This window comes from Phalacrocorax aristotelis, chromosome 21 (assembly GCF_949628215.1).
Source record: "Phalacrocorax aristotelis chromosome 21, bGulAri2.1, whole genome shotgun sequence".
Lineage (NCBI taxonomy): Eukaryota > Metazoa > Chordata > Aves > Suliformes > Phalacrocoracidae > Phalacrocorax > Phalacrocorax aristotelis.
In genome coordinates, this window is record NC_134296.1 from 1463186 (window position 1) to 1486689 (window position 23504).

Here is a 23504-nt window from a genome sequence, read left to right on the forward strand (position 1 = left end):
CAGAGGCTAAAAGTGCAGGGTGTCTTTTCATTCCAGCTACTAGCTGGCATACAAATAATAAAGTTGGTCTCATTCCTTACATAAAGAGTTTTATAGTGCCAGCTGCCCTTTGCGATGTGAATACAGACCACAGAAATAGGTTTCCCTAAACAACATTCCAGTAATAGGTTGGAGAACCAACCAGAATAGGTTGGAGACCAGCAGGAAGAGGTTGGAGACCAGCATGCTGGTGGCTCTGATGGATCTTTGTGTTAAGAAGAATTCAAAAAGATTGCAGCTTGGCTGCTGGGTTGTGTTTTGTTCATACTACGCTTTGATGTCTTCATCTCTCACATATTAGAATCTCTTGGAATATCTCTGGGTAACAAAACTAGCACAAAACTGCAGCTACTTCAGGTTGCCTTTGTATTTACTAGATGATCTTGAGAGCTGCCTGGGTAGCGAAGAGTTTTGTACTTGGTAATGAACTGAAGCCCACAGGAATTATTTTTAAATTCAGGCGCTTATTTTACTGCACACCAGAGAGCGTGGATCTTTTACAGATGCCACCGGTTTGCCCATTGTTTCCATCTTGGTTAAGGGGTGATGAAAGGAGATGTCTTCCCATGCCTCCCCGCTCCCTCACCTAGAAACGGAAATTCTAACATGATGATTTTCTTGTTCAGAACGGTGGCGAGTGTCTGCGTGCATATGTCTCGGTGGCACTGGAGCAGATCGCACAATGGCATGACGAGCAAGGCCACAATGGGCTGTGGTATGTGATGCAGGTGGTGAGCCAGCTTCTTGATCCAAGGACCTCAGAATTCACCGCTGCCTTTGTGGGCAGGCTGGTCTCCACTTTAATTTCAAAAGCAGGAAGTGAGCTGGGAGAGAATCTGGACCAGATCCTGAGAGCTATTCTGAGCAAAATGCAACAAGCGGAGACGCTCAGTGTAATGCAGGTGAGCAGGGGCTGGGCGCCCAGGAGAATAAGTAGAAGTGTCAGGAAAAGAAATTGTTGAGGTTGTTTGTTTTTGGGTTTGTTTTTTTTAATTGTGTGCCTGATTATGGCTACTGCAATTGGAGGTTCTGCGTATCTTCTCGAAGTAGTCAGGAAAATGCCTGTTCGGCTAATACAGAGTTGTCTGGATTACAGGATAAGCCAGGTTCTTGTGGGTGAGCTTTAACACATCATAAATAGTCCCTCATGACCTTGTGCTTGCAAGCAGTGGACCTTTAGAGGGGACAAGTGTTGCCCAAGTATGGATGTTGTGAAAGGGGGCTTGTGTTTTCTAGTGTTTTTGTGCTGTATTCGAAGGATAAATGCCTGGGAGTTGAAACAAGGTGAACTTGTGGTGGATGGGAGGTGTAGCTGGCCTGCATCCGATGAGGGGCCAGGCAAGAGCGTCACCATCTCTTCTAGCCTTGACCTACTTCTAGTGGCACACTTTTATGGAATGATTTTATCCCAGTGGTCCTTATTCTCTTTCCTGTCTTTCTTGTCTCTGCCCTTGATGTAAATTGATGACTGCCCTGGTTCCTCAGCAGCAGCTGGGGGAAGGTGTTTTGCTGGCACTGTTGAGGAGTTCTGCCTTCTGGCAAGATCCTACCTTTGCCCTCGCTGTGGCACTTGGCTGAGGCTCACTCTGCTCTAACCCTTTTATCTGGTGTGTTTCTCAGATTTTCGTACGTGCATTTTTCAAGCCAGCACATGGACAATCAGGAAGGCCATTCGGATGTCAGCACAGACTTCATCTTAAAGCCTTGATTTTTTTCAGAAACGCTGTTGATTCGTAGCTGTTCAGAATGGTTCTCACTTTGCCTGTTTTTGGATTTAGGAGATCTGGAAGCTTAAATCTGAGGCAGTCACATGAAGCCCCTGTAGCCAGGGGAAGAGAAAGGAGCCTTTCACAATGCTGAATCTCTTCCCTGTGTTAGCCTGAAAGATGGACCTGTGGAGGTGGGCAGCTATTCCCTGAGGAAGCCTGCAGGGGTGCCCTCAGACTTGGAGACTAGCAGACATATGGAGCACATGAATTCTACTCCTGGTCTTTAGGACTTGGACTGTAAGACTGCCTCTTTAAAAAAAACAAACAACAAACAAACCCAACCAAAAAACCAAAACTTACTAAAACTTGCAGTTCTTTCCCTAAAACCTCTGTTCGAAGTGCACTCAGAGTTGGAAAAGTACTGCTGAATTATGTGATGATGTGGGAGCAGGGCAGTCCTGTGGAGGAGGTGATGATGGGAAATCCCTGGAGTGAAAGGGGAAGAAAATATGGGTTCTGGCTCTGGAGCGGTAGCTTCTGTTCCTTAGTTTGTTAATGAGACACATTTCCACTAGATACGTGGAGATTTAGAGCTCTGTGTATAGAACCACGTGTACAGCTTCTGGTCCGTTGTGCAAACCAGGGCAGTTGCAGTGTCTGAGTGATGCCATATGGTATTTTTTACTTGTCAAAAGTCAACAGCAACCTCTGATATTTTTTAAATAGCTTTTTACTCTTTGCTTTAGGAAGGTTTGTTAGTTTGGGGAATGGGTGTGAGTAAACTTATTCCTGCTGTGGTTTTTTGGTGGGGGATAAATACTGCTGTTGATTGTAGTAGTTTATTGCCTGCTTTTGTAGCACGGAGGGTTTTGCAGAGGGTTATACTTACTCTTCCTGTTGGGGTTGGTAAGCGCAGAGTCTGCTCTTGTAGAAAACTCAGTTACTTCAATATTTGATAAAACACTTTCACCTATTAAATTATGTACAGCTAATGTTTCCTTTCTCCTCCTGTAGTCCTTGATTATGGTGTTTGCTCACTTGGTTCACTCACAACTGGAACCACTCCTGGAGTTCCTGTGCAGTCTCCCCGGACCAACTGGCAAGCCTGCCTTGGAGTTTGTAATGGCCGAATGGATGAGCCGGCAGCACTTGTTCTATGGGCAATATGAAGGCAAAGTCAGGTAGGATGTTTTCATGAGCAGGATCTGTGCGTTAACGTTGGCTGACTGATCATCCCATTGCAATTAAATGCACGGGGTGTGAGGGAGAGGGGAGCTGGTTCCGACTTGGATTAGTGTGTGCCAGCATTGGACAGAATTAGTTTTTTCCTGCACTGTCAGCTCGGCTCAGGAGAGCCGTGGTAATTGGAGCAATCTCTGATCCTCCTCTAAGTGCTCCTCTTGCTGCCTGGTGTTTCTGTGCTGGAACAGGGTGACCCAAGGGGAAGGGGGTGTCTCTTGTGAGCACAGGAGTGCTTTTGAGATTGAACTGCTGTGAATGGGATAAGAATAACTTCCAGACATGAAATTGCCTTTATGGACTACTGTAGAGTTTCAGGGTTTCCTAAGAGAATCTGGTGATTTCTTCTTGAACTAATGATCTCTTAAAAGTCAATAAAGAAATCAACTGAAACAGTGTTCTCCCCGTTTTGCTGTAGGAGCGCATTTGTGGTGGAGGCTGAGGACTATATTCCAAAGCATGAAATGCCCTGTATTAATATCAATTTTGCCACCGCTGCTTTGAGTTTTTCTGAAAACGCGAAGCCTAACAGACCACTCTTAGGGGTCTCCCCAGCTGTTAACTCACCTCTCAGTATGTGTTGGTGTGTTGTTGTAATAAGGCAGTCAAATAGCCTGTGAAATAAAAACAAAAAGCATGTTTGAAAAGGATGTTTGTGAATGATCATGCTGAACAAGAGGCAGTCTGATTTGGGGATCTAGTGCTGGTTTTAGTCACGCTTGGTCGGTTTCATCCCTAACAGCAGTGGTTTATCCCCATTTTGACAGAGCAGGGCTGTCTGCAGGATCCCCTGAGACTGCTTATGGCCACAGCGAAGAGCCAAGGCTGATGCTGACAGGGAGAGCAAGGTTAAACTTTGTTGTTCAGTGCTGTGTCCGTATTTTCCAAGATTAGAGCTATTTCTGTGCAGATGACTTGGTGGGGCTCCACACTATATTAAATACTTTGATTTGGGTTATCTATGGTGTTGCGTATCGTGCATTAGGAAATGCTAGGTATGTTCTGCATACTGAAGAACAGCAATGCCTGCTCAAAGGGCCCTCTTGTTACAGTTAGTAAAAGGAACACGAAGATAGCCGACACCTTCTGTGTGCATCAGTCCCCATCCCTGTGAGCAGCACATTGAAGAAGTGGTTATTTGCTCTTGACTTGCATGATGAAAGGATGGGAAAACTTTGGGCAACTCAGGGGTGGCACGTAAGGTCTGTGTCCAGACCAGCAGTGTGGGAACTCAGAGCCATAGTGTGGGAGGGAAAGTGTGTGAAGTGAAAGCACAAAAAGGGCAAGTTCCACGGAGCTCTGAAACTTAGTGTGAGACTTGTAGAGCCAGGAAGAGGTTTTAAGAGTGCCAAGGAAAAACTGGTGGCCTTAACCTGGAGTCAAAATCATCCTTGGTATGGCTTGAAGACAGCCTGGAACTAGAGATGGTTCTGAAGTGTGGCGTAGAAATCGGAGCAGCAAGGATGGAAAGAGCTTGGAAGGGAGCAAGCCAGAAGGTCTGAGTATAGCTGAGCTGTGAAGGATCAGAAGTGAAAAAGAGCTTTGAGGCTGGAGAAGAGTAGACAAGATGTTCATGGCTGCAGATCAACCGAAGTACTACTGTCCTGCCGCTTTCTTTGTAATTCCATCTTCCTCTGCACGTGATGCTTCAGGGGCATGTTTAACCTTGTGGTCCTCTGAACTGGAAAAACCTTTAATGTATTTATGCGCCGTTTGGTAGTGTTTAATCTAAAGCTTTGTCAGTTTTTGCTTGCTTTGCAGTCAGGAGATGAGTCCAGTTCCGGATGCTGACATAAAGCAGAAATGGGAAAACTTTATAGTGCTTGTTCTTGGCAAAAGTGTAGAAAAAAGGGCATCTTGAATGTCTGCTCTGGAGGTGTGTTCCCTATTAACAGTTCACTGTGAGAGCCAGGCAGTTTAGAGACATTCTCATCTGTAATTTCCCTGTTCCCTGCTCCCCAGCTCTGTAGCGTTGTGTAAACTCCTTCAGTATGGCATCAACACAGATGACAAGCGACTTCAGGACATTCGGGTAAAGGGAGAAGAAATATTTAATATGGATGAGGGAATACGGACACGATCAAAGTCGGCCAAAAGTAAGTAATCATTTTGTTATTTTTAACAGGTTTGGGGTTTTTTTCCCTCTTAGTAGATGCTATGACAGGCCATAAAAATGATCTTGAAGATCACACAAAGCTGTGGGAGAAGTTTCCTACAGAAGGTACATGTTTTCTTCAGAGCTAATCCATGCATCGTGTACTTAACATATCCATTGCTTGCTTTTATTCTGCCAAAGGCTGATTCGAAAGACTCCTGATGTTTCTCATTTAATATAAGCGGATGAGGTGATTATGGGACAGGGAGGTATTCACCACTATTTTGCGTCATCCTGTTCCATTTAATGAGATAGAATTGTTAACTTCATGATACCTCGTAGCTTCTCTGGGCGGAAAGTTAGTGAATACAGGGATTTTAAAAAGTGGTGTTTATTAAGATGAGACAGACTTTCACCAATATCGGCAATGATTTCCACAGGTTAGAAATCACTTCTAAGAAAAGCTTCGCCAGTCTCCTGCATACGATTTCTCTTTACTTTTAATTGGCTGAACCCAAAATCCTTGGTTAGAGGTTACTGTGTAGAGATTCTTATATTAAATTGGAGAGAGCAGTTTTTTTCCTGGGGACTGAGCCCCAGACGGGAAGATGCTGGGGAGCCACTGTCCTCAGCAGTCAGTAAAAACCTTGGTTCTTGCAACTTGCTGGGCCGGAGCTTGTTGTGGGATAGGATGTAGCGGCTGCGGTGATCCAAACTGGAGGCTCATCAAGGCAGACGGTGCTCCTTGAACCTTCAGCTGTCAGAGGCTCAGGCGATCTGGGGTGATGCAGTAACACTGCGTAAAGGAAGTAAACAGGGGAAAGCACTAGGAGTGTAAGAGGTAAGTAGTGGTCACAAAACACCTGCTTCCTTATTAGTCTTTGCTTAAAAAAACCCCACCAAACAGCACAAACAGATATTTAGCGAGATAGAAGAACAGTAATTGCTAGCATTTGAGCATCTAAAGAGTTAGAACTAGAGTTTCCAGTTCCTTTATTTGATAGGATCTTTACTTTTGCAATTAAAAACACCGTCTAGCTATCCCTATGGAATAATTAGGCCTTGCAGGAGCCCTGGTGAGGAAAAGTTGGAGCTTGCAGTGTCTCAGGAAGGGTAGAGCCACATGGGAGTGCCGCACTGCTCGTTTACTTGAAAGCACTGCTAGATCTGCAACAATAACTTTGGAGAAGGATGCTTAATGAAGTCATCCATAACTGTGACTTCACTGAGTAGAGTCACAAATTAATTCAGCCGTGAAGATTTTAACTATGCCTTCTTGTCGTTCAAAATACACAAGATTTGATATTGCAGTTAAGATCTTTGGAAATGTAGCTGTGAAGGTATATGGAAGGAGCATTTGAGGTTTTTTTGTCAGTCCCTTTTTCCTCCCAACCATGTTGGAAGTTTTTGCTCATCTGTGAGCATTTTAAATGTATGGTAAAAGTGAAAAAAAAAACCCACGCAAAAAAGGGCCTGTTTTCAACAACTCTTTATTAAAAGCGGTGTGAATATATATTTTTCTTCTCTTATAGATCCTGAACGCTGGACAAACATTCCTTTGTTAGTAAAAATCTTAAAATTAATAATAAATGAACTCTCTAATGCAATGGAAGCAAATGCATCTAGGCAGACAACAGCAGACTGGAGCCAAGGTAAAACACTGGGTTTGCTTCTCCTCTTTGCATGACTTAAATCTACTTTGTAATCTCTTCAGAAGCATTAATAGTATAAGAAACTCATGATAGTAAATAGTATACCTGAAATTTCAAAGGCTCAAATAGTGATCCGAAGGGTGTTATCAGTCAGTGTTGTGTGTTCTTCCACCTGAAAATTATTGTGGGCCAGTTTGGAAGGTGGGCTCTGACTGTATGCCAAGAAAATTATCCGTTCTTGGTGTATCTGCTTTGCCTTTCTTCCTCCCTGCTTCAGTCGTCCATTCTTGCAGCTGCCTTTTGCTGAGCTCCAGTTCTTGGATTACTCGTCCCAAAGGGACAGGAAGGGTTGCGGGTGTTTCCCTTCATCCACCTACACGAGCAGGGATGTTTGCCTAAAATCTGTCCAGCCCCTGTACAGCGATCAATAGGCTGGACCTCTCAGATTTTGTTTATTTCTAGAAATTTTTGTTTTCTAAACAGATGATTCAAATGATATGTGGGAGGATCAGGATGAGGATGAGGATGAAGATGAAGGCTTAGCAGGACAGTTCTTATCAGATATTCTTTCCACAAACAAGTATGGTAAGTAACAGCTTTCAAGCACTTACTCAAGATGCAAATAGAGTCGGTGACATCCCAGTCAAAGTTTTCTTTCCACGACAGCAGCTCAGCAGAGGCTGCAGGCAGGGGAAGGAAACCTTGCACTGGGATGTTGAATAAGGACTCTTTTCTGTAAGAGGGGGATGTGTCTGAATAACACAATGTTAAATAACTGCATTTTTCACCTGAGAGTTTAAATGCTGTGTAGGCTTTGTGTTGCTGTGAGGTTCATGCAGGTATTTCTTCTAAAGAGGTAATTGATGCTTCAAGATGTAGACATGACCTTGGAATTACACTGTTGTAGGAGTGGATGAGCTTGTTTGTGGAGCAACCTTGAGAAATAATAGCTGCATAAAGATGGAGCGGGTATAGTGTCTGCTTTCCTCTGCTTTCCAGGTTGCGTATAGTCTTAGAAGAGAGAGCCTTACAGGCAAATACAATAAGGGCGACGACTCATATTGGGACAGAATTGGAAAGGTGTCACCCTGAGATAAGATTAAGGCATAAGATAATAGTGCTCATAACTAACAAACCTGCTTGTCTTGTATCCCGTGTGTGCTCGTCTCGCCTGCGCATGCCTTGAGACTCCCACTGTGACCCTTTTTGTTCTGGGTGTCGTGTTTTCTAAGAATTGGCAGCGAATATTCTGGATATAAATTGTTTTTACCCAGCAGCGCTGACACTATTTCTTTTTGGATCCTTGGATTTCAACAATAGTCTAATAGAATACTTTGTGAGATATTTTGCTCTGTTTGAGGTTAAAACCTGCTGATTTGCCTCTGACAGATGAGGATTACTATGAAGATGATGAAGAGGATGATCCAGATGCATTAAAGGACCCTCTTTACCAAATAGATCTCCAGGTGATGCTTTAGAATGAGTTTGGTTTTTTTAATCAGATTCCTATCATTCCTTATAAACTTAATTTTTTTTGTGTTGTACTTTAACCGAACTGCGAATGAACAAAACTTTTTGAACACAGGGAGGTGAGACACTTCTACCTGTGAGCTTCGCAAGTATCTGCTGAAATCAGCAGCAGATTGGACACTGAACATGACAGAGTTGCCTCCTCCACTGGGAGATGCTCCCATCCACTCACGGCCCCGACACGATACTTTGCTCCTGCTTTTTACCAGCACCTGGCAGCCATTTATAGCCCTTCCCCTCCGCTGCTGCCCTTCTGCATCGCCTTTCTGTTCCCTGCAACCCCTTTGTCTTCCTTGGTGCATGTTGAGGTTTGTCTTTTGATACATGAAAGAAACAGAATTTCCGAAGCGACGTGATGCTAACTGGGTCTTTCTGTCTTCCTTTCAGGCCTATCTCACTGACTTCCTCTGTCAGTTTGCACAGCAGCCCTGCTATGCAATGTTTTCAGACCATCTCAATGAGAATGAAAAGCGAGTGTTACAGGCCATTGGTATATAAACCCCCTGGAGAGACCATCCTGATCATATCTGAACAATATTTTTTTGGCTTATTCCACGTTTTATGATTAAACATAAAACATTTTCCAGTCTCTACCTGTCTGTTACAGGTGGATGATGGCCTCGTTGCAATGTATTGAGCCTCATCTTAACATGAATCTGCTAAGGGAAGGAATACTAAGAAAGCAGCAAGGACAGAAGTCTGTAGAGCTTTGCACATCGGTCTCACCATGGGAGCACTTTCATTTTCCACAGTAACTTTCCAGGAAGTTCTTAAAGATTAAAAAAAAAAAATGTGCCCTTAATATTTTTAAAAGAAAACTGTCTCTGCCTGAGAAGAGGCACTTAACTGAGTTTCCCACAGCACAGCTGGACAGAGAAAGGAACTGGGTCACTTACAGATTGCTTGGATGTATCTTGAGACATTGGAAGGTTGTTCCTCTTCGCGCTCGCATAACACATACAGGGTAAATATCTTGATCTTACAGCGTGACTTCTTTTTGTAGAACTATAGACTCTTTTATCAGGGATGCCTGAATGGTATGGAACCTGTTTACAGGAGCTCGGACGGGAAGCTGAGACAATAAAACTGAATGCACGTCATCTTTCCTGTTGTGGATGGGGCTTTGTCGCTCACATCTGCTGTCTAATCCCATGGGAGCAGTTCTTTACTAACGCTTTTGTGTGCACATGCTCAGAGGAAGCTACCACTTAAATTTCTGTTCCTACGGCATGTGGCTACTAAAGACTTTGGTTTTATGGAACACAAGGAGCCACGATTTTTAGGGGGAAAAATCCTGATTGTATTTAACATACTCGCTCCGTGACAGCCACTCTGAACTACTTTGCTTCCTTCACACTCCTGTGTGTATTTTTATAGAGTGGTAAAATAACATTTGCAAATTGATTTACCCGTAAGAACAGCGTGATGTATCTCACAACACCTCTCTGCCTTTGGTTCCCCCTTGGGGAAAATGAAAATAAAACTATTAAAATGTACATTGGTATCCTTCTTATAAAACAGATTTAAAAGGAGCTTGCACTTGTTGCCTGAAGTCGCTTTTTAAAGACAGATTTCTCCTTAGGAAACTTTCTGTATGTGCTGCCCGGAGGATGTCAGGGTGTTTTGCAGGAGTCACCTGGACAGAAAGGGAGTCCTGTAATGGCTACATCTTCTTCTTAAAAGAAAAAAGCTGACCCATTATAGAGTTTCCTTTCTTAAGAAAGGTACTTGCTGTTCCTTTGTGGAATAATATGCTTTGAAGTTGTATCTAAAAACCTCCAAAGAGCTGGAGTAGTTCTATATCTTACTGGTCTGATAGTACAGCTTTTCACTTTTTTTACCAGGAGGGGATAATAAATTAACTTTTTAACAGACAAAGATGGCACAATTTGTTTAGCACATGTGGGGAAAATGGTAAAACACCCCTGAATTCTAAAGCAGACCTTGCTCCCCTCTCCCCCCCCAGCCCCTCGCCTTGTGCCTGAGAACGGGCAGAACGAGGGCCAACCCCCACCGCTCGCTGCAGACTGATCTGACCCCTCCTTGAGTTTGCAGTGGTTTTGTACAGATGGCTCTGTGAGAAGCAGAATTTGAAGCCTGATTTTTGTGTGTGTCTAATAAGGCATAACCTTTGATCAAAAGTTTCCATGCAGCTGTGTCATGGTACCTTTCTCCCCTGTGGATTTGCTGGTGTGTAAGAATATGTGATTAAACTTTGTGCCATGGCCTTCTCTTCAGTGGGAATGCTGTGGGTCTGTCTTCTACCTAGAGATTGTTCTTATTTTTTTAAAAAAGTCTATTAGGAATTTTGGTGTGAGGCATTTGTGTCTCAGCTTTCACTGAAAAGAGCCATCAAGTTAAACTAACCAGTGAGGAAGCCAAGCTAGAAACAGATGCCTGCAGTGGCGTGTCCCAATAGCCGTGCGGGAAGGATCGGGTGGGTGCCCTCGGGGTGACTGGTGCCAGCCCTGGGAAGAGGTGGGACTACCTCTTTTTGCCCATGTGTTGGCAGCAAGGCTCAAAACCAGTCATCCATTCTTGGAGGTAAGTGAGCACCAAACACCTGGAAGCCCCTGGGTGTGTTTTAGGGTGTTGGTTGTAAATGGAGCACGTTCAGGTCTGGGTAGGCAGGGCTGGAGGCGAGGTGCTGGTGGGGGTTACTGGAGCGTGCCTTAGTGGTGCTTGCTTTAGTTAAGTGGGGTGATGGGTTTAAACAAGACCGTGAAACAAGAGCAACCCAGTACTACTGAGACCATTCCTCATCCTGAACTGAGAAATCAAAGGACTTCTTTGCAATTGTGAGGTCCCAAAAGTAGATGGGCCGATGTCTGGTAGAGCTCCTGTTGGTGCTTTTAGTGTGTTGGTTAGAGACTGCTCTTTGATCCGCAGGTGGCGGTGGCTTTTCCAGGTGTGTAGCTGGTGAGATGGGAAAGATCGGGGGATAAGTGGCGTCTGGGGACTGGTGCTCTGCACTCCCTCCTGCAGCGTCAGCTCAGGTGCAGCCTGAGCTGGCCGGGCACGGTGCCGCCGTGCAGGGCTGGCGTAGGTATGGAGTTGGGGACTGACCCTGGAGGCGGCGGGCACAGGAGCAGTGCAGCTGTGCAGCATGCTCTGCAAGCAAACCCATGGTGCACAGGATGTTTTTTGGCAAGAAACACTGTGACTCAAGCTTCCTCTAGAAAGAGGCTTAATAGGATGTGAGGGTGGCAGCATGCAAGGGAGATGGTTCAAAGGACCCCTGCCTGGTCCTGGTGCTCGCACTGATGTAACTCCTTTGCCCTTATGTTTTCTCTCTGTTCTTCCTCCTAACAAAATTCTGAGTGCTCAGTGATGGATCTTTAATCAAGACAGTTTTGCTGGAGGGGTGTCACTGCGCTGAAACGACTCTGAGCCGTGACAAGGTGGTTGCTCAGGATGAGCAGGACTCCGCAGAGGTGTGTCTAAGGCCTGGTTTTGAGGTGCAGAGCGGTCCTCTTGTCTGCTGTTGAGAAGAAACGGTGCTATTAGTCATTAAGGTTACTAGCGCCATGTTAGGAAATACAGGCTCCCTGTTAAACTAACTGAAGCCGAAGGGTGGGATGCGGCTGCCGCACGTACCCCTGCCGGCGCTGGTGCTTTGCACGGGCGTGTGCATGCACGTGTCCTGCTCGCAGCTCCTCTGTGGTGAGGAGCCGATCGATCATCGATCGTGGGGAGGAACTGATCGCATTCTGCGCGCTGGGTGTTACCTTGCTGGAGCAGCATGGAGCTCTGATAAGTTAGTCCATGGCTAACGAGTTCATAGCTCAGCTATGGCTCTGGAACGAGACTTTACGTGTATTCACGAGTATTGTTCTTGGTTTGGTTTTTTGTATTAACAAATAAACTCTTTTAACGTGAAAACCTGAATGGCTGCCGCGTCTTGCAGCGGCGGCTGCCGGGCGCGGGCCTCGAACGCGCGACCTTCCGGCCCCACAGCGCGGCGGCGGCCCGGCCCCGCGGCGCGGTGCATGCTGGGGGCTGTAGTCCGCCGGGCGGGCCGCGGCGCGGGGCGCGCTGGGAGCCGTAGTCCGGCGGCGAGGCCGGGGCCACGCCGGGAGCCGCCGTCCGGCGGGCGGCCCCGCGGCTGCTGGGGGCTGGCGCGGGCCATGGCGGCGGCCGGAGCCCCGGCGGGCAGCGCCGGGCGCTCGAAGGTGGCGCCGAGCGTAGACTTCGACCACAGCTGCTCGGACAGCGTTGAGTACCTCACCCTCAACTTCGGGCCCTTCGAGACGGTGCATCGGTGGCGCCGCCTCCCACCCTGCGACGAATTCGTGGGGGCCCGGTGAGCGGGGGGCGGCGGGCCGGGGCGGGGGCGGCGGGGGTCTCCGGCGGCTCCTGACCGCCGCTCTCTGCCGCCCGCAGGCGCAGCAAGCACACCGTGGTGGCATACCGGGACGCCATCTACGTCTTCGGCGGGGACAACGGGTAAGGCCGCGGCGGGCCTGTGGGGAGGGGGCGGCAACGGGGGGGGCGAGCGGCCCCGGCCTGAGGGGGGGCGGCTCAGGGGCCTCTGAGGCGGGTCTCCCCCGAGGAGGGGAGGCTCAGCCGCCTCTCTCTTTCCTTCCCCTCAGGAAGACGATGCTGAATGACCTGCTGCGCTTCGACGTGAAGGACTGCTCGTGGTGCAGGTGGGCTGCCCTGCGCTCCCCCGCTCGGGCCCTCCCGCCCTGCGGGGCTGGGGGATGCCTCCTCCCCCCTCGGCGCCTCGGTCCCCGATGTAAAAACTGGGGGGCTCAACCAGAGCGCCCAAGGGGAAGCATCTCGCCCAACCCAAGCGCTGCCATTGCTGACCTCTGCAAGGCCGCTGCACGGCTGAGCTGTCGGGGAGCGTATTGAGTGACCCCGCACAGCTCCTGCCGGCGAGGGCTGCTGGGCAGCTCAGTGGTGGACGGAGCCGTGGGTCGCTGCTCTTCGTACACACCGTGAGGGCGCAGAAGGGGTGCGCGGGCAGAGGGACCGGGCTGCTGCAGCCCCTCCGGGCAGGAAGGGTGCCAAGGGGGACTCACAGGTGCCTTCGCTCCTTTGCTCTGGACTGTGCAGTGTGTGTTGTCTCACCTGTGCCTCACTTGCTCTCTCTGCCAAACAGGTTTCAGCAGCATCGTGTTTGTCACTGTTTACGCTTACAGCACAAAGTCTGTCGTAAAATCTTAGCCGGTGTAATGAAGAAACCAAAACTAGTGCAAACACTCAGGAACAGTGGAGTAACTTTTAACAATGGTTTCTTTTTTGAATCTGCACAACGGCTTTGAGTGTCTGAAGCATGACGAGGGTGTTTGATTGCTGCTGTTCTAAATGTTGTGCAGGGCTTTCACCACGGGGACCCCGCCAGCACCGCGGTATCACCACTCAGCTGTGGTCTATGGGAGCAGCATGTTTGTGTTTGGTAAGACAGCAGCAGATTACAGTTGTGCGTGCTTGGAGTGATAAATGTGCCAGTATTGTTTTGAAAATAGGATGAGATATTTTTAGGAAGTGTCAAAAGATCTTATTCAGTAGCAAATCCCATATTTTTCATGGCCAACTGTGATTTTACCTTGAGCTTGGAAATAGTTTTGTTTTTTCCTGTAAAGACGACTTGAAACTCATTACCATGGTGTTTCTTTAGGGGTAGAAGTGGGGAAGTTCTCCCACCTGTAGCAGTCCATTAGTCAAACACCTTCTTTTTGTGCGATCTAAACTTCAGTTTTCTTCTAATGTAATGTTGAACAGTGTGTATGCTCTATTGCGTTTGTGTGTAACGGAATTGTTGTTGCCCAGGTGGCTATACTGGAGACATTTATTCCAATTCCAATCTGAAGAATAAAAATGATCTCTTTGAATATAAGTTTGCAACTGGACAGTGGACAGAGTGGAAAACTGAAGGAAGGTAAGGAGCTGGCATCATTACCCCACTCTTCAAGGTGACTTAAGTGTAACTCAGCAAACATTTTAAATGGCATGGTTATAATTGGTTACAATGCTAACATTGAGGGTGCAGGACGATTTCTGCTCTGCTTCCTTGATAAAAGTTTTCTGAAAAGTATCTTTTGTTCTGAAGGAGTTTTTATGCAAGGCCTCTATTCCAGAGTGTGCTATATGGGAAATTTGACCAAAATCCGTTCTTCATGTTTCATTTCTGTGACAGAAGGGATGGGAGCAAAGGAAATGTTTTCTTTTGAGTTGTTTCTTTTCAAGGATAGCATGCAGTTTGTTGACCCCTCATAGTTTCAATTTAGTTTTATCAGAAACCAGTTTGAAGCTTATTTGTAGTTAAATCTACATATTCTTTTCTGAATAAAGTTTGACTTTCTTGGAGTGCTCTGAAATGCACACGCTTGCTTGAAGTACCGTAAGGTGCTCACACAAACACCCAGAAGCAGATGGTCGAGTTGATGGTATATGTTTGGATCTGTTCAACAGAGGTTCCTGAGGCTCACCTTTCCAAGGCAAAATCAAACCAGTAATGCAGTACTTCTCTCTGTGCACATTTCAGGATGTTTCCCATGATGGTGATTTTGACCCAACTACTTGCTGTTTACCACACCCGCATACGGGACATGCTGTGGCTTTACACACAGTTCGTTACGTATTTGAAGTTTCTGAAATGCTGGTTTTAGTGGAGGGAGGGATGGGAACGTTTATTATTGTCATTTGTAGCAAGGGATGAGGGATGCACGATCCATTCTTAAGTTACTATTGCTTGGCTCTGATGAGCATATCTTATGTTTTAGAACATAGGCCACATCAGTAATTTCTCTTTCTGGTTATTCTAGCACCTAGACATTTTGGAGGGTAATTCTTATTCTCATTGTACGAACTCAAATGTCCTTGTCTTTCCCCACAGTTACAGGTGGGCAAACTGCACCTCAGACGAGCTACATCTGCTGGCCTCGTGGCATCATGGTTTTGTTCAGCCCTTCTTGGCTAATTTAGTAGAAACAACATAGATTAGGGAAGAGAAGTCATAGGTTTGATCTTTTATTGTGGAAGCTGCATCTGAGGAATGCCCCGAGAAACAATCCCCACTAAGCACTGTGAGCTCTGGCCCGGGTCTCATTCATGTGTTCTACCTTCTTAGAGCCTGAAAATATGCATGGGATTTTTATAGCACGAGTGGATTGCCCCTTGGCCGTGCGATAGTGCTATTAACTGTCCCACTATTTAGCTACTTTTGATAAAATACTTCAAGAGTATTTGAGGCCTAGCAAGGAATTAATTGGGATTTTTTTCTCTTTTTTTCCTGTATTCATTAAGGTAATTTTTCTCTAGTGAAGGAAGCAGAGTGTAAAATTCTAAAATGTACCCTTCAGAGGCTTGCTTTGTGTTTTGAGGGTACGTGACACAAGCAGTTTCTTGGCTTGAAGCCATTTTGTGTAGGGGCCTGTTCCCACAAGTGCATTTCACCTGTCATGCAGATCCTCTTACGGCACCTCTGCAGATTTAAGACTTCTTTTTTTTTTCTCTTCGTTTTCTCGATTGCAGGTTGCCGGTTGCGAGGTCAGCTCATGGCGCAACCGTGTATAGCGATAAGCTGTGGATCTTCGCAGGATATGATGGCAATGCACGGTACGTGGTGGGGTTGCTCTCTCCTCGGGTGCTTCTGGAAAATCCCAGTCCCTCACTTTTCATCTCTGTGGAGACATTTCTGGTGCCTTGTCCCAGATGGCAGCTCTTCACGTTTGCTGTTAGTCTATCAGGGAAGAATCAATTCTGAACATGTAATTTTTCTTTGTCTTGATGGCCTTGAGAAGTATTTAACATTGATGCACAATGTTTGCATTGTGAGAGCATATGGAGATTGTCACAAACCAGGAGCTGCCTCAGCAAGCTAGGCTGCCTCCTCTTCTGAGGAGAGTCTGCAGAAAAGTTACCAGCTCCTCAGAGTCTCCAGGAGAACTGCTGCTAAGTGGAAAAACAGATGCAATCCTTTATTTCTGGAGGAAGAACTGGAGAAAGATGCATGACTCTGTGGGATTGCTCAGTTCCAGCTTAGGGAGATCCCCAGAGACCTTGGGTAGCTGGAAGGAGGGATTGGGTGAGAGGAGCTGTCTAATTTATGTTAAATATGTCTAATCATGTTAAAAAATGTCTTTCTGTGGAACATGAGCCTCCAGGCATGTTTGAACAAAGGAAGCATCTGTAGTTGTCTGTGAGTAACTTGTACTGGGAAAAGCATAGTCAGGCACGTAGCAGTCAGTGATGTGTCGGGTTACCCACTTCGTCCTCCTTTATGGGTTTGAGGTAGAATTCAGCCACATAAATAATTACTGTGGTCGGTCTCAGGGGTTAGCAGGGATGGATAGAAGAAGGCAGAGTAATAAGGGGTATTTCTGTAAAAATCCTGTGGATTAAATAGCAGAAATCCTTAAGCTCCAGGCAGAGTTGCTCTGTGTAACTGTTAACTGTAATATACTTGTAACCAGAAAGATGCTACAGCAAGCTTAGGTGGTGGTCTGAAATCTAGCTGTGGGACAAAAAGATTATAGTCATTTCTTCTGTTAGCAGAAGTAGGAGATTCTTCCTGTGCAGGAGAAGGAATGCTGATGAAATGGGATCTCTGTCCTTTCAACTCTATGAGCTAAAAATTACCGAAAATAAACTGTTTCAAATCAAGCATTTTTTGTGTTATCACATAGGTTAAATGATATGTGGACAATTGGCCTGCAGGATAGAGAGCTAACATGCTGGGAAGAGGTAAGCAGCTTTAATTTGGACTAAGACATAGAATTTTCTTTTTTGGTTTTCATACACAATTGAAATTTTCCTGCACTGGATTATACTGCGCTCTCTTCAGAATGTGTGTGTCACACAGCCAAAAAGGAACAGCCCAAATTTGATTTTGTTGGTGTATTGGGAAAACCAAGCGTGTATGAAAGTAATTTTTTGCTTGGAAATCTGTGAACCTGACCTGGACTGCCCATGGTGGCTTTGCTCTGCCCCCTCTAAAAAGGGACTGCATTTCCATTTCAGCCACTGCCAGAGGCTGGGAGCTTTGCTGGCTGCCCGTCAGGATCGGAGCCCTGATCCCGACAGTATCAGGGGCTTTAGAAATGTGGCCTCTCATCCTTTTTATCCATGGTAAAATTAGTCTGCGCAGACTTGTAAGCACAGCATTAGTTGATTGCCTGTAGTGAGATGTACAGGGACTTGGTTGTCTGCACACACTGCTGCCGCGTGGTCTGTCTGTCTGTCTGCGGATGTACTTGCATGGTCCTGCAGCACACTCAGCGCGCGTAGCTGTGCACAGTGATAGTACATCTTAAATTTTGAACTTTGTTATCTTTCAGATTGAACAAAGTGGTGAAATTCCTCCTTCGTGCTGTAATTTTCCTGTGGCTGTTTGCAAAGACAAGATGTTTGTTTTCTCTGGCCAGAGTGGAGCAAAGATTACCAATAATCTCTTTCAGTTTGAGTTCAAGGAAAAAATGTAAGTCTAGGCAGTTAAGTCGTGCAAAATCCTTGACTACTTCAGTTGAGAAATCCATATACGTAGGGGTGTTGAGGAAGAATTCTGCATCTCATGATGAGGAAGGGTAAATAGGATAAAACATGGACTGCTTTAAAAAGACTGTCACTTGCCATGTGCCTCGGATTGGTGTTTTTCAGCAGACAAACGGAAAGTTTATTAGATTCACTTTAACAATGAGCGTGAATGTTAATGTACTGAGAATGGGATGCCAAATCTTACCTTCCTAAAGGTTGTTATATGAATACCTGATTAAAACCAGATGGGTCCTGTGAAATACCAGTTCATAGTGAAATCACTGGGAAATGTAAAATGCGTAGTATCTTTTAAAATCTTGAATATTGAGACGTTTGGTGTGGCTTGGTCAAAGCGGGGAGCATTGCTCTGAAAATGTGGCCCCTCTGATGGGGGAAAAATGCCAGAAGGTGGGAATACAGATCCTCTGGTCTGTTCTAACAACCTGGTCTGTCCGGTTATTGACTGCAGTGGAACCACAACTGAAACAACAGCTAACAGCCCCCAGACCTTGGCTGAAATCGTGCGATCAGAGGGGGTAGGCGATGCCTTATCCAAATGGCATACGGTATTGGAATGGTGCCCTTTCCTTAGAAGGGTCAGCTATTAAAATGTGTGATAATAGGTCACTGATTCCTTCGCAAGTTGCTGTCTTTGAGCTGCTGGGGTTTCTATAAATACATCTGGGTTATGGAACCACATTGCCTTTATCACATTTTCAGTTAGAAGATTAGCAACACAGAGCTGACATAGGTCTCTGAGAAATCTGCAGGATTAGTCACTGTCTGTGCTCATGCAGGTTCAGTAACTACTGTAACAGAGCTCTTCTTTATTCTTACAATGTGGGAGTTAGAAAACTTACTTTGCAGAAAAGAATCGTAAAAAAAATAACACTGTTTCATTTCTAATGCCACAGTTGGACACGAATTCCCACTGAGCACTTACTTCGAGGTTCCCCTCCTCCTCCACAACGGAGATATGGCCACACAATGGTTGCATTCGACCGGCACCTCTACGTGTTTGGTGGTGCTGCAGACAACACGCTGCCCAATGAGCTCCACTGCTACGACGTGGACTCTCAGACCTGGGAAGTCATCCAGCCCAGCCCAGACAGTGAGGTAAAACCTTCGGCTCTTGTTTTTCCCTTTTATGCTCTGGGGGTTTTTTGACTCATTTTCACTGCCGAGCTACGGACATGTTTTTGACAAGGACTTTGGCTTTTATTTAAATGGTAATAGCTCCTTCCCACCACTGGTTAAGCAGCTGAAATACTGTGGGCAGCAGTCTTTAAAAATTAGTCAGTGTTTACACATTTAAAACTTTGGTTAGTACTGTTTAAAGAAATACCATAAAACACTTGTAACTCAAGTTTTGAGTCAGTCATTACCTGACAAAGATTAGGAATGAATTCACTGAGCGGAGCAGTGGTTGTGTGGTTGGCTGCGTGATGCTCTCGAAGCAGAATTCAAACCTAGACGAGGTTTTCATTGTTTCGCTGTAACAATGCCTGTGTGCGTAAAATCGTATGAATTCTGTAATTATACAGAATAGCATTTCCCTTTCAGTCAAGTGTAAAGTGTTTGCTTCTAAAGGTATGACTTTATAATAATAATAATAGAGATCATAGGGAGGCTCAGAAATGGGTTTTTTGAGCATATTTGCGTTAATAAGGTACATAAATTAAAAAACATAGGTTCTTTACATGAACAGGCAGTAGACGACCGAGGGCCAAGTAACATCCCAAATGAGAAAATATCAAAAAAAAGAGATGATGAACCTGTTAATGTGTTTCTTTTGGGCCACTCATTACAATGCAGTGGTTGTGTGATAAAATGTCAATATTTTTTTCGTAGCACACTCATTGGTGCCACCTGTAGGATAACCTGGTGTTTCAGGTTGGAGTGCTGAGGGTTTGCATGGTGTCAGTACACATGTCAGTTCACATTTCAGTAAATGTGGTTTCAGTGGGCTCTGATCATTCCCAGAATGCACAAAAACGTAAGTTTCTTGAAGCCTGCACTAATATGTGTATTTCCTGGGTTTAGAATCATAGAATGGTTTGGGTCGGAAGGGACCTTTAGAGGCCATCCAGTCCAGCCCCCTGCCCTGAGCAGGGACATCTTCAACCAGATCAGGTTGCTCAGAGCCCCGTCCAGCCTGGCCTGGAATGTTCCCCGGGATGGGGCATCGACCACCTCTCGGGGCAACCTGGGACAGGGTTTCACCACCCTCATCATAAAAAATTTTTCCCATATATCCAGTCTAAATCTCCCCTCCTCTAGTTTAAAACCATCACCCCTTGTCCTGTCACAACAGGCCTTGCTGAAGAGGTCACCCCCACCCTTCCCACAGCCCCCCTTTAAGCGCTGGGAGGCCGCAATAAGGTCTCCCTGCAGCATTGCCTTCCCCAGGCTGAACAACCCCAGCTCTCCCAGCCCGGCCTCGCAGCAGGGGGGCTCCAGCCCCCGGAGCATTTCTGTGCCCCCTCTGGCCCCGCTCCAGCAGCCCCATGTCTGTCCCGTGCTGAGGAGCCCCGAGCTGGAGGCGGCGCTGCAGGGGGGTCTCACAGAGCGGGGCAGGGGGGCAGGACCCCCTCCCTCGCCCTGCTGCCCGCGCTGCCGGGGATGCAGCCCAGGGCACGGCCGGCTTCTGGGCTGCAAGAGCACATTGTTGGCTCGTGTGCCCCTTTTCACCCACCAGCACCCCCAAGTCCTTCTCCTTAGGGCTGCTCCCCATCCCTCCATCCCCCAGCCTGGGTTGGTAGCGGGCGTTGCCCCGACCCAGGTGCAGGAGCTTACGCTTGGACTTGTTGAACCTCATGAGGTTCTCCCAGGCCCAGCTCTCCAGCTTGTCCAGGTCTCTCTGGATGACATCCCGTCCTTCTGGCATGTCAGCTGCTCTGCTCAGCTTGGTGTCATCATTTAGAATAGTTATGTTGACTGTATTTATTAATTTTAATAGATTTTACCTTAAGCCACGTTCAGCTACTTTGGCTGATTTAATAGCAGGTTTAGAGTGTGTTAGCTGATCTGTGGGGAGGAAATGCTTGCTGTTTGTGTGCTGTACAGAGAACTGCAGAGATTAAGGTTATACCTCGAAGACATGGATATTACGTGAATCAGGATCAAATGCAGGTTTACTAATTTTGCCAGAATTGATATGACAGAGGTGCTCACATCCTTGACCGTGGCACTGTATTTGAGTTTGTTTCAAAGACGCACAACTCAGCATTTGATGGGTGGGAGGATGCCGTTTGCACTGCTCTTAAATTAATGGTGCGCGTGGGCCTCATTTTGAAAAATTATTTGCCCAAAGTGTTTCATGGTAGCCTATTTTATGCTTTACAAAGCTGATTTATTTTCACATGAAATTGATAAAACTGCATCTCCAACTTCTTAAAGATACAGTTGCCTTCAGGAATGTAGGTTCTGTTCTGTTCCTACCAACGTTATCATTTGACACTTCAGGCTTCCTCAGTCATTGGTTCTTCGTGATACAATTGCATATTGCTTTCGGGGCAAAAGTGCTCCTGACAGTGTTGTAAAACAGCATTATTGCCTGACTTATCCCCCGCTAAATTTGTCTTCATGTTTCATATTTCTTCTCTTGGGCTGCCTGTAATCCCAGGCAGGTGTCTGTCTGCTGGTCGCATGTGTTGTATTTTGGAGTTTCTTCCACAGTTACAGCATCTAGAGACTAATTTCCTAGAAATGGGAAGCGCTATTGAAGCACTGTGGAAACACGTGATAGTAAATTTTCTTAAAAGACTGATTAACTGCAAGATCTGAGAGGCTTTTGGTGTTTTAAGTAAGGTTTAGATGATTTTGTGTGTTCTGGAGTGATAACCAGATGATTTCTCAGGATTGTTTTCCCGACGTTTCTATGAGCTTTTGGCAATGACTTTTAGCAGTGGCAGTGAATGTTATACAGTCCTATTCCCAGGACACTCTGAACTTGAAATTCCCTTTCTTATCCATACCTGTAAATAATTTTGTTCACATTAAGTTGAAACAAAGTAGAAGACAATGAGTGCAGTGCTGTCTCAGCACTTGAAGAATTCTGCTTGTGTGTGGAGTGACGGTGACCTCTGTTAATGTGCAGCAGAATTATCTGTCTTGGCTTTCAACAGAGTTGGGGTTTTTTTTAGTTTTTCTAATGGATGGATTATATTGCCTGTGCTCTTCTTGTATTTTTCTGTATTATGTTGTATTATCTTAGACATGCTGCATTACAACTTTGCTTAGCAGCACTGTAGCTAGGTTAACTTCTGTACTTATCATCAGGTGATGAATGTCCTTATTTATTTCTTCTTTTGGACACTTAGCCCTGAGTGGGTAAAACCTCCAGAGTCCAAAATAAGAAGGAAGGCTTGGTGCTGATTTTGCTTTTGAGTAGCGATTCTTACAGTGCAAAAGCAATTTCTCATACTCATGCTGAAGGAGAGTGACTGCTACCATTCCAGTCTCTGAACTAAGGCTAAGCCAGCCTTGAGAAGCTTTTCAGAGTGACCCAGGTGGTGACTTGGACTTTCAGACCTACGCAGGCCAGTAATAGCAGTAGGCTGTCAGGTGGAAATGCTATTTGCCCCCGCTACCCTGTAGTGGGAGTGGAAGGTGATGAGTCACTGACTGAGGAGTCCCGAGGTTTTAACCTGGAGAAGGTGGCACAATTTGAGCACTAATAATGGTGGCGCAGGGTGAGTGCCAGGAAGGTCGTAGAAGCAGTTATTGAGGACAAGCAGCAATCAAGTATCAGGTGCTGTAGGTGCACTGAGACAGGCTTGTGTTTTCTGCGTTTTGGGGAAACAGGTGGTGCAAAACTGGAAACAAGTCTGGCAACGGACCTGTTCTCCACATTGTCGAGAGTGCCTCGCTGTGGCCTGGAGGGTGGGAAAAATGGTTTAAGCAGTAGAAGAGGGGAGACTGAAGTGGAAAAGGTCAGTACTTCAAAAATAAACCAGGAACTCCTATTTTACGCTCTTAGGATACCCCCAAAATGAAAATCAAGACATGCTTTCTGAACTACACAACTGCAATCCATAGCTCCTCGTACTTTCATCTTGATGCTATAATATGTGTACATATATATTTTAGAGAGCACACAGAGCAGTGCTCTGTCTTTACTGTTAGATGATTCTAAGGCAGCTGGAGGAGCATCACATCCGAGTCCATGCCTGCCTGCATAACACTGCCAAAGCTGCCTGAGGTGCTGGGTTTCCTTTACACAGGACCATTGGAAGATTTTAGAATAATTTAAGTATATTTTCCTATTTCCTTATTGGCCTCGAGTTTTCCTATTGGGTGCAAAATATCCTTGGCTTTCTGAAGAAGGTTGGAACAGCATAAAAAATCAGCAGGCAATAAGAGGGGAAATACCCCATCTCGCAGAGTTGCTTGCCAGCAGACAGACAGACAGACAGAGGCATGCCCGCAGCAGTCATGGTTTGTGCTACAGCAGAGGAGTGTGTTGCAGGGAATGGCAGAGGAGCTCGAGGCCTGGGAGGGGTGCACAACCATTGTGGACACAATCACACAGAATCGAAAGTGATGTCTGGAGACAGCCACTGCCTCACAGAGGACAGGGTGTCGTAGGAAAAGGAGGAAAGTCTCCTTCCTTGCCATGCTTAAAGAAGGTCAGTGCTTATAACGTCTGTGGGTCACTGCCCTGTTACCAGGCGAGTTAGCATCATCTCACCAGTGACCGCAGGTACTAGCGAGCAATCTGTTTTTCCTGAGAAATGTTTAAAACATGGCCCTTGA

General features: G+C 46.0%; 2 protein-coding genes across 3 annotated transcripts in view; both read left to right on the forward strand.

The window, feature by feature from the left end:
• The window catches only part of IPO9 (importin 9), a 39156-nt gene extending 29396 nt beyond the window's left edge, over window positions 1-9760 (forward strand). For both annotated transcript variants that reach the window (XM_075115943.1, XM_075115944.1), the window contains exons 18-24: window positions 666-941; window positions 2763-2929; window positions 4950-5083; window positions 6615-6734; window positions 7218-7319; window positions 8124-8200; window positions 8652-9760. In XM_075115943.1, the coding sequence (XP_074972044.1) occupies window positions 666-941; window positions 2763-2929; window positions 4950-5083; window positions 6615-6734; window positions 7218-7319; window positions 8124-8200; window positions 8652-8762 (987 nt within the window). In that variant the 3' untranslated portion in view covers window positions 8763-9760. The remainder of the gene's footprint in view (window positions 1-665; window positions 942-2762; window positions 2930-4949; window positions 5084-6614; window positions 6735-7217; window positions 7320-8123; window positions 8201-8651) is intronic.
• Window positions 9761-12301: 2541 nt separating this feature from the next.
• Window positions 12302-23504, forward strand: part of LZTR1 (leucine zipper like post translational regulator 1) — a 38266-nt gene continuing 27063 nt past the window's right edge. The window contains exons 1-9 of the mRNA XM_075115215.1: window positions 12302-12567; window positions 12648-12710; window positions 12857-12913; window positions 13589-13668; window positions 14043-14151; window positions 15747-15830; window positions 16901-16958; window positions 17552-17691; window positions 18662-18863. Of these exons, the coding sequence (XP_074971316.1) occupies window positions 12392-12567; window positions 12648-12710; window positions 12857-12913; window positions 13589-13668; window positions 14043-14151; window positions 15747-15830; window positions 16901-16958; window positions 17552-17691; window positions 18662-18863 (969 nt within the window). The 5' untranslated portion in view covers window positions 12302-12391. The remainder of the gene's footprint in view (window positions 12568-12647; window positions 12711-12856; window positions 12914-13588; window positions 13669-14042; window positions 14152-15746; window positions 15831-16900; window positions 16959-17551; window positions 17692-18661; window positions 18864-23504) is intronic.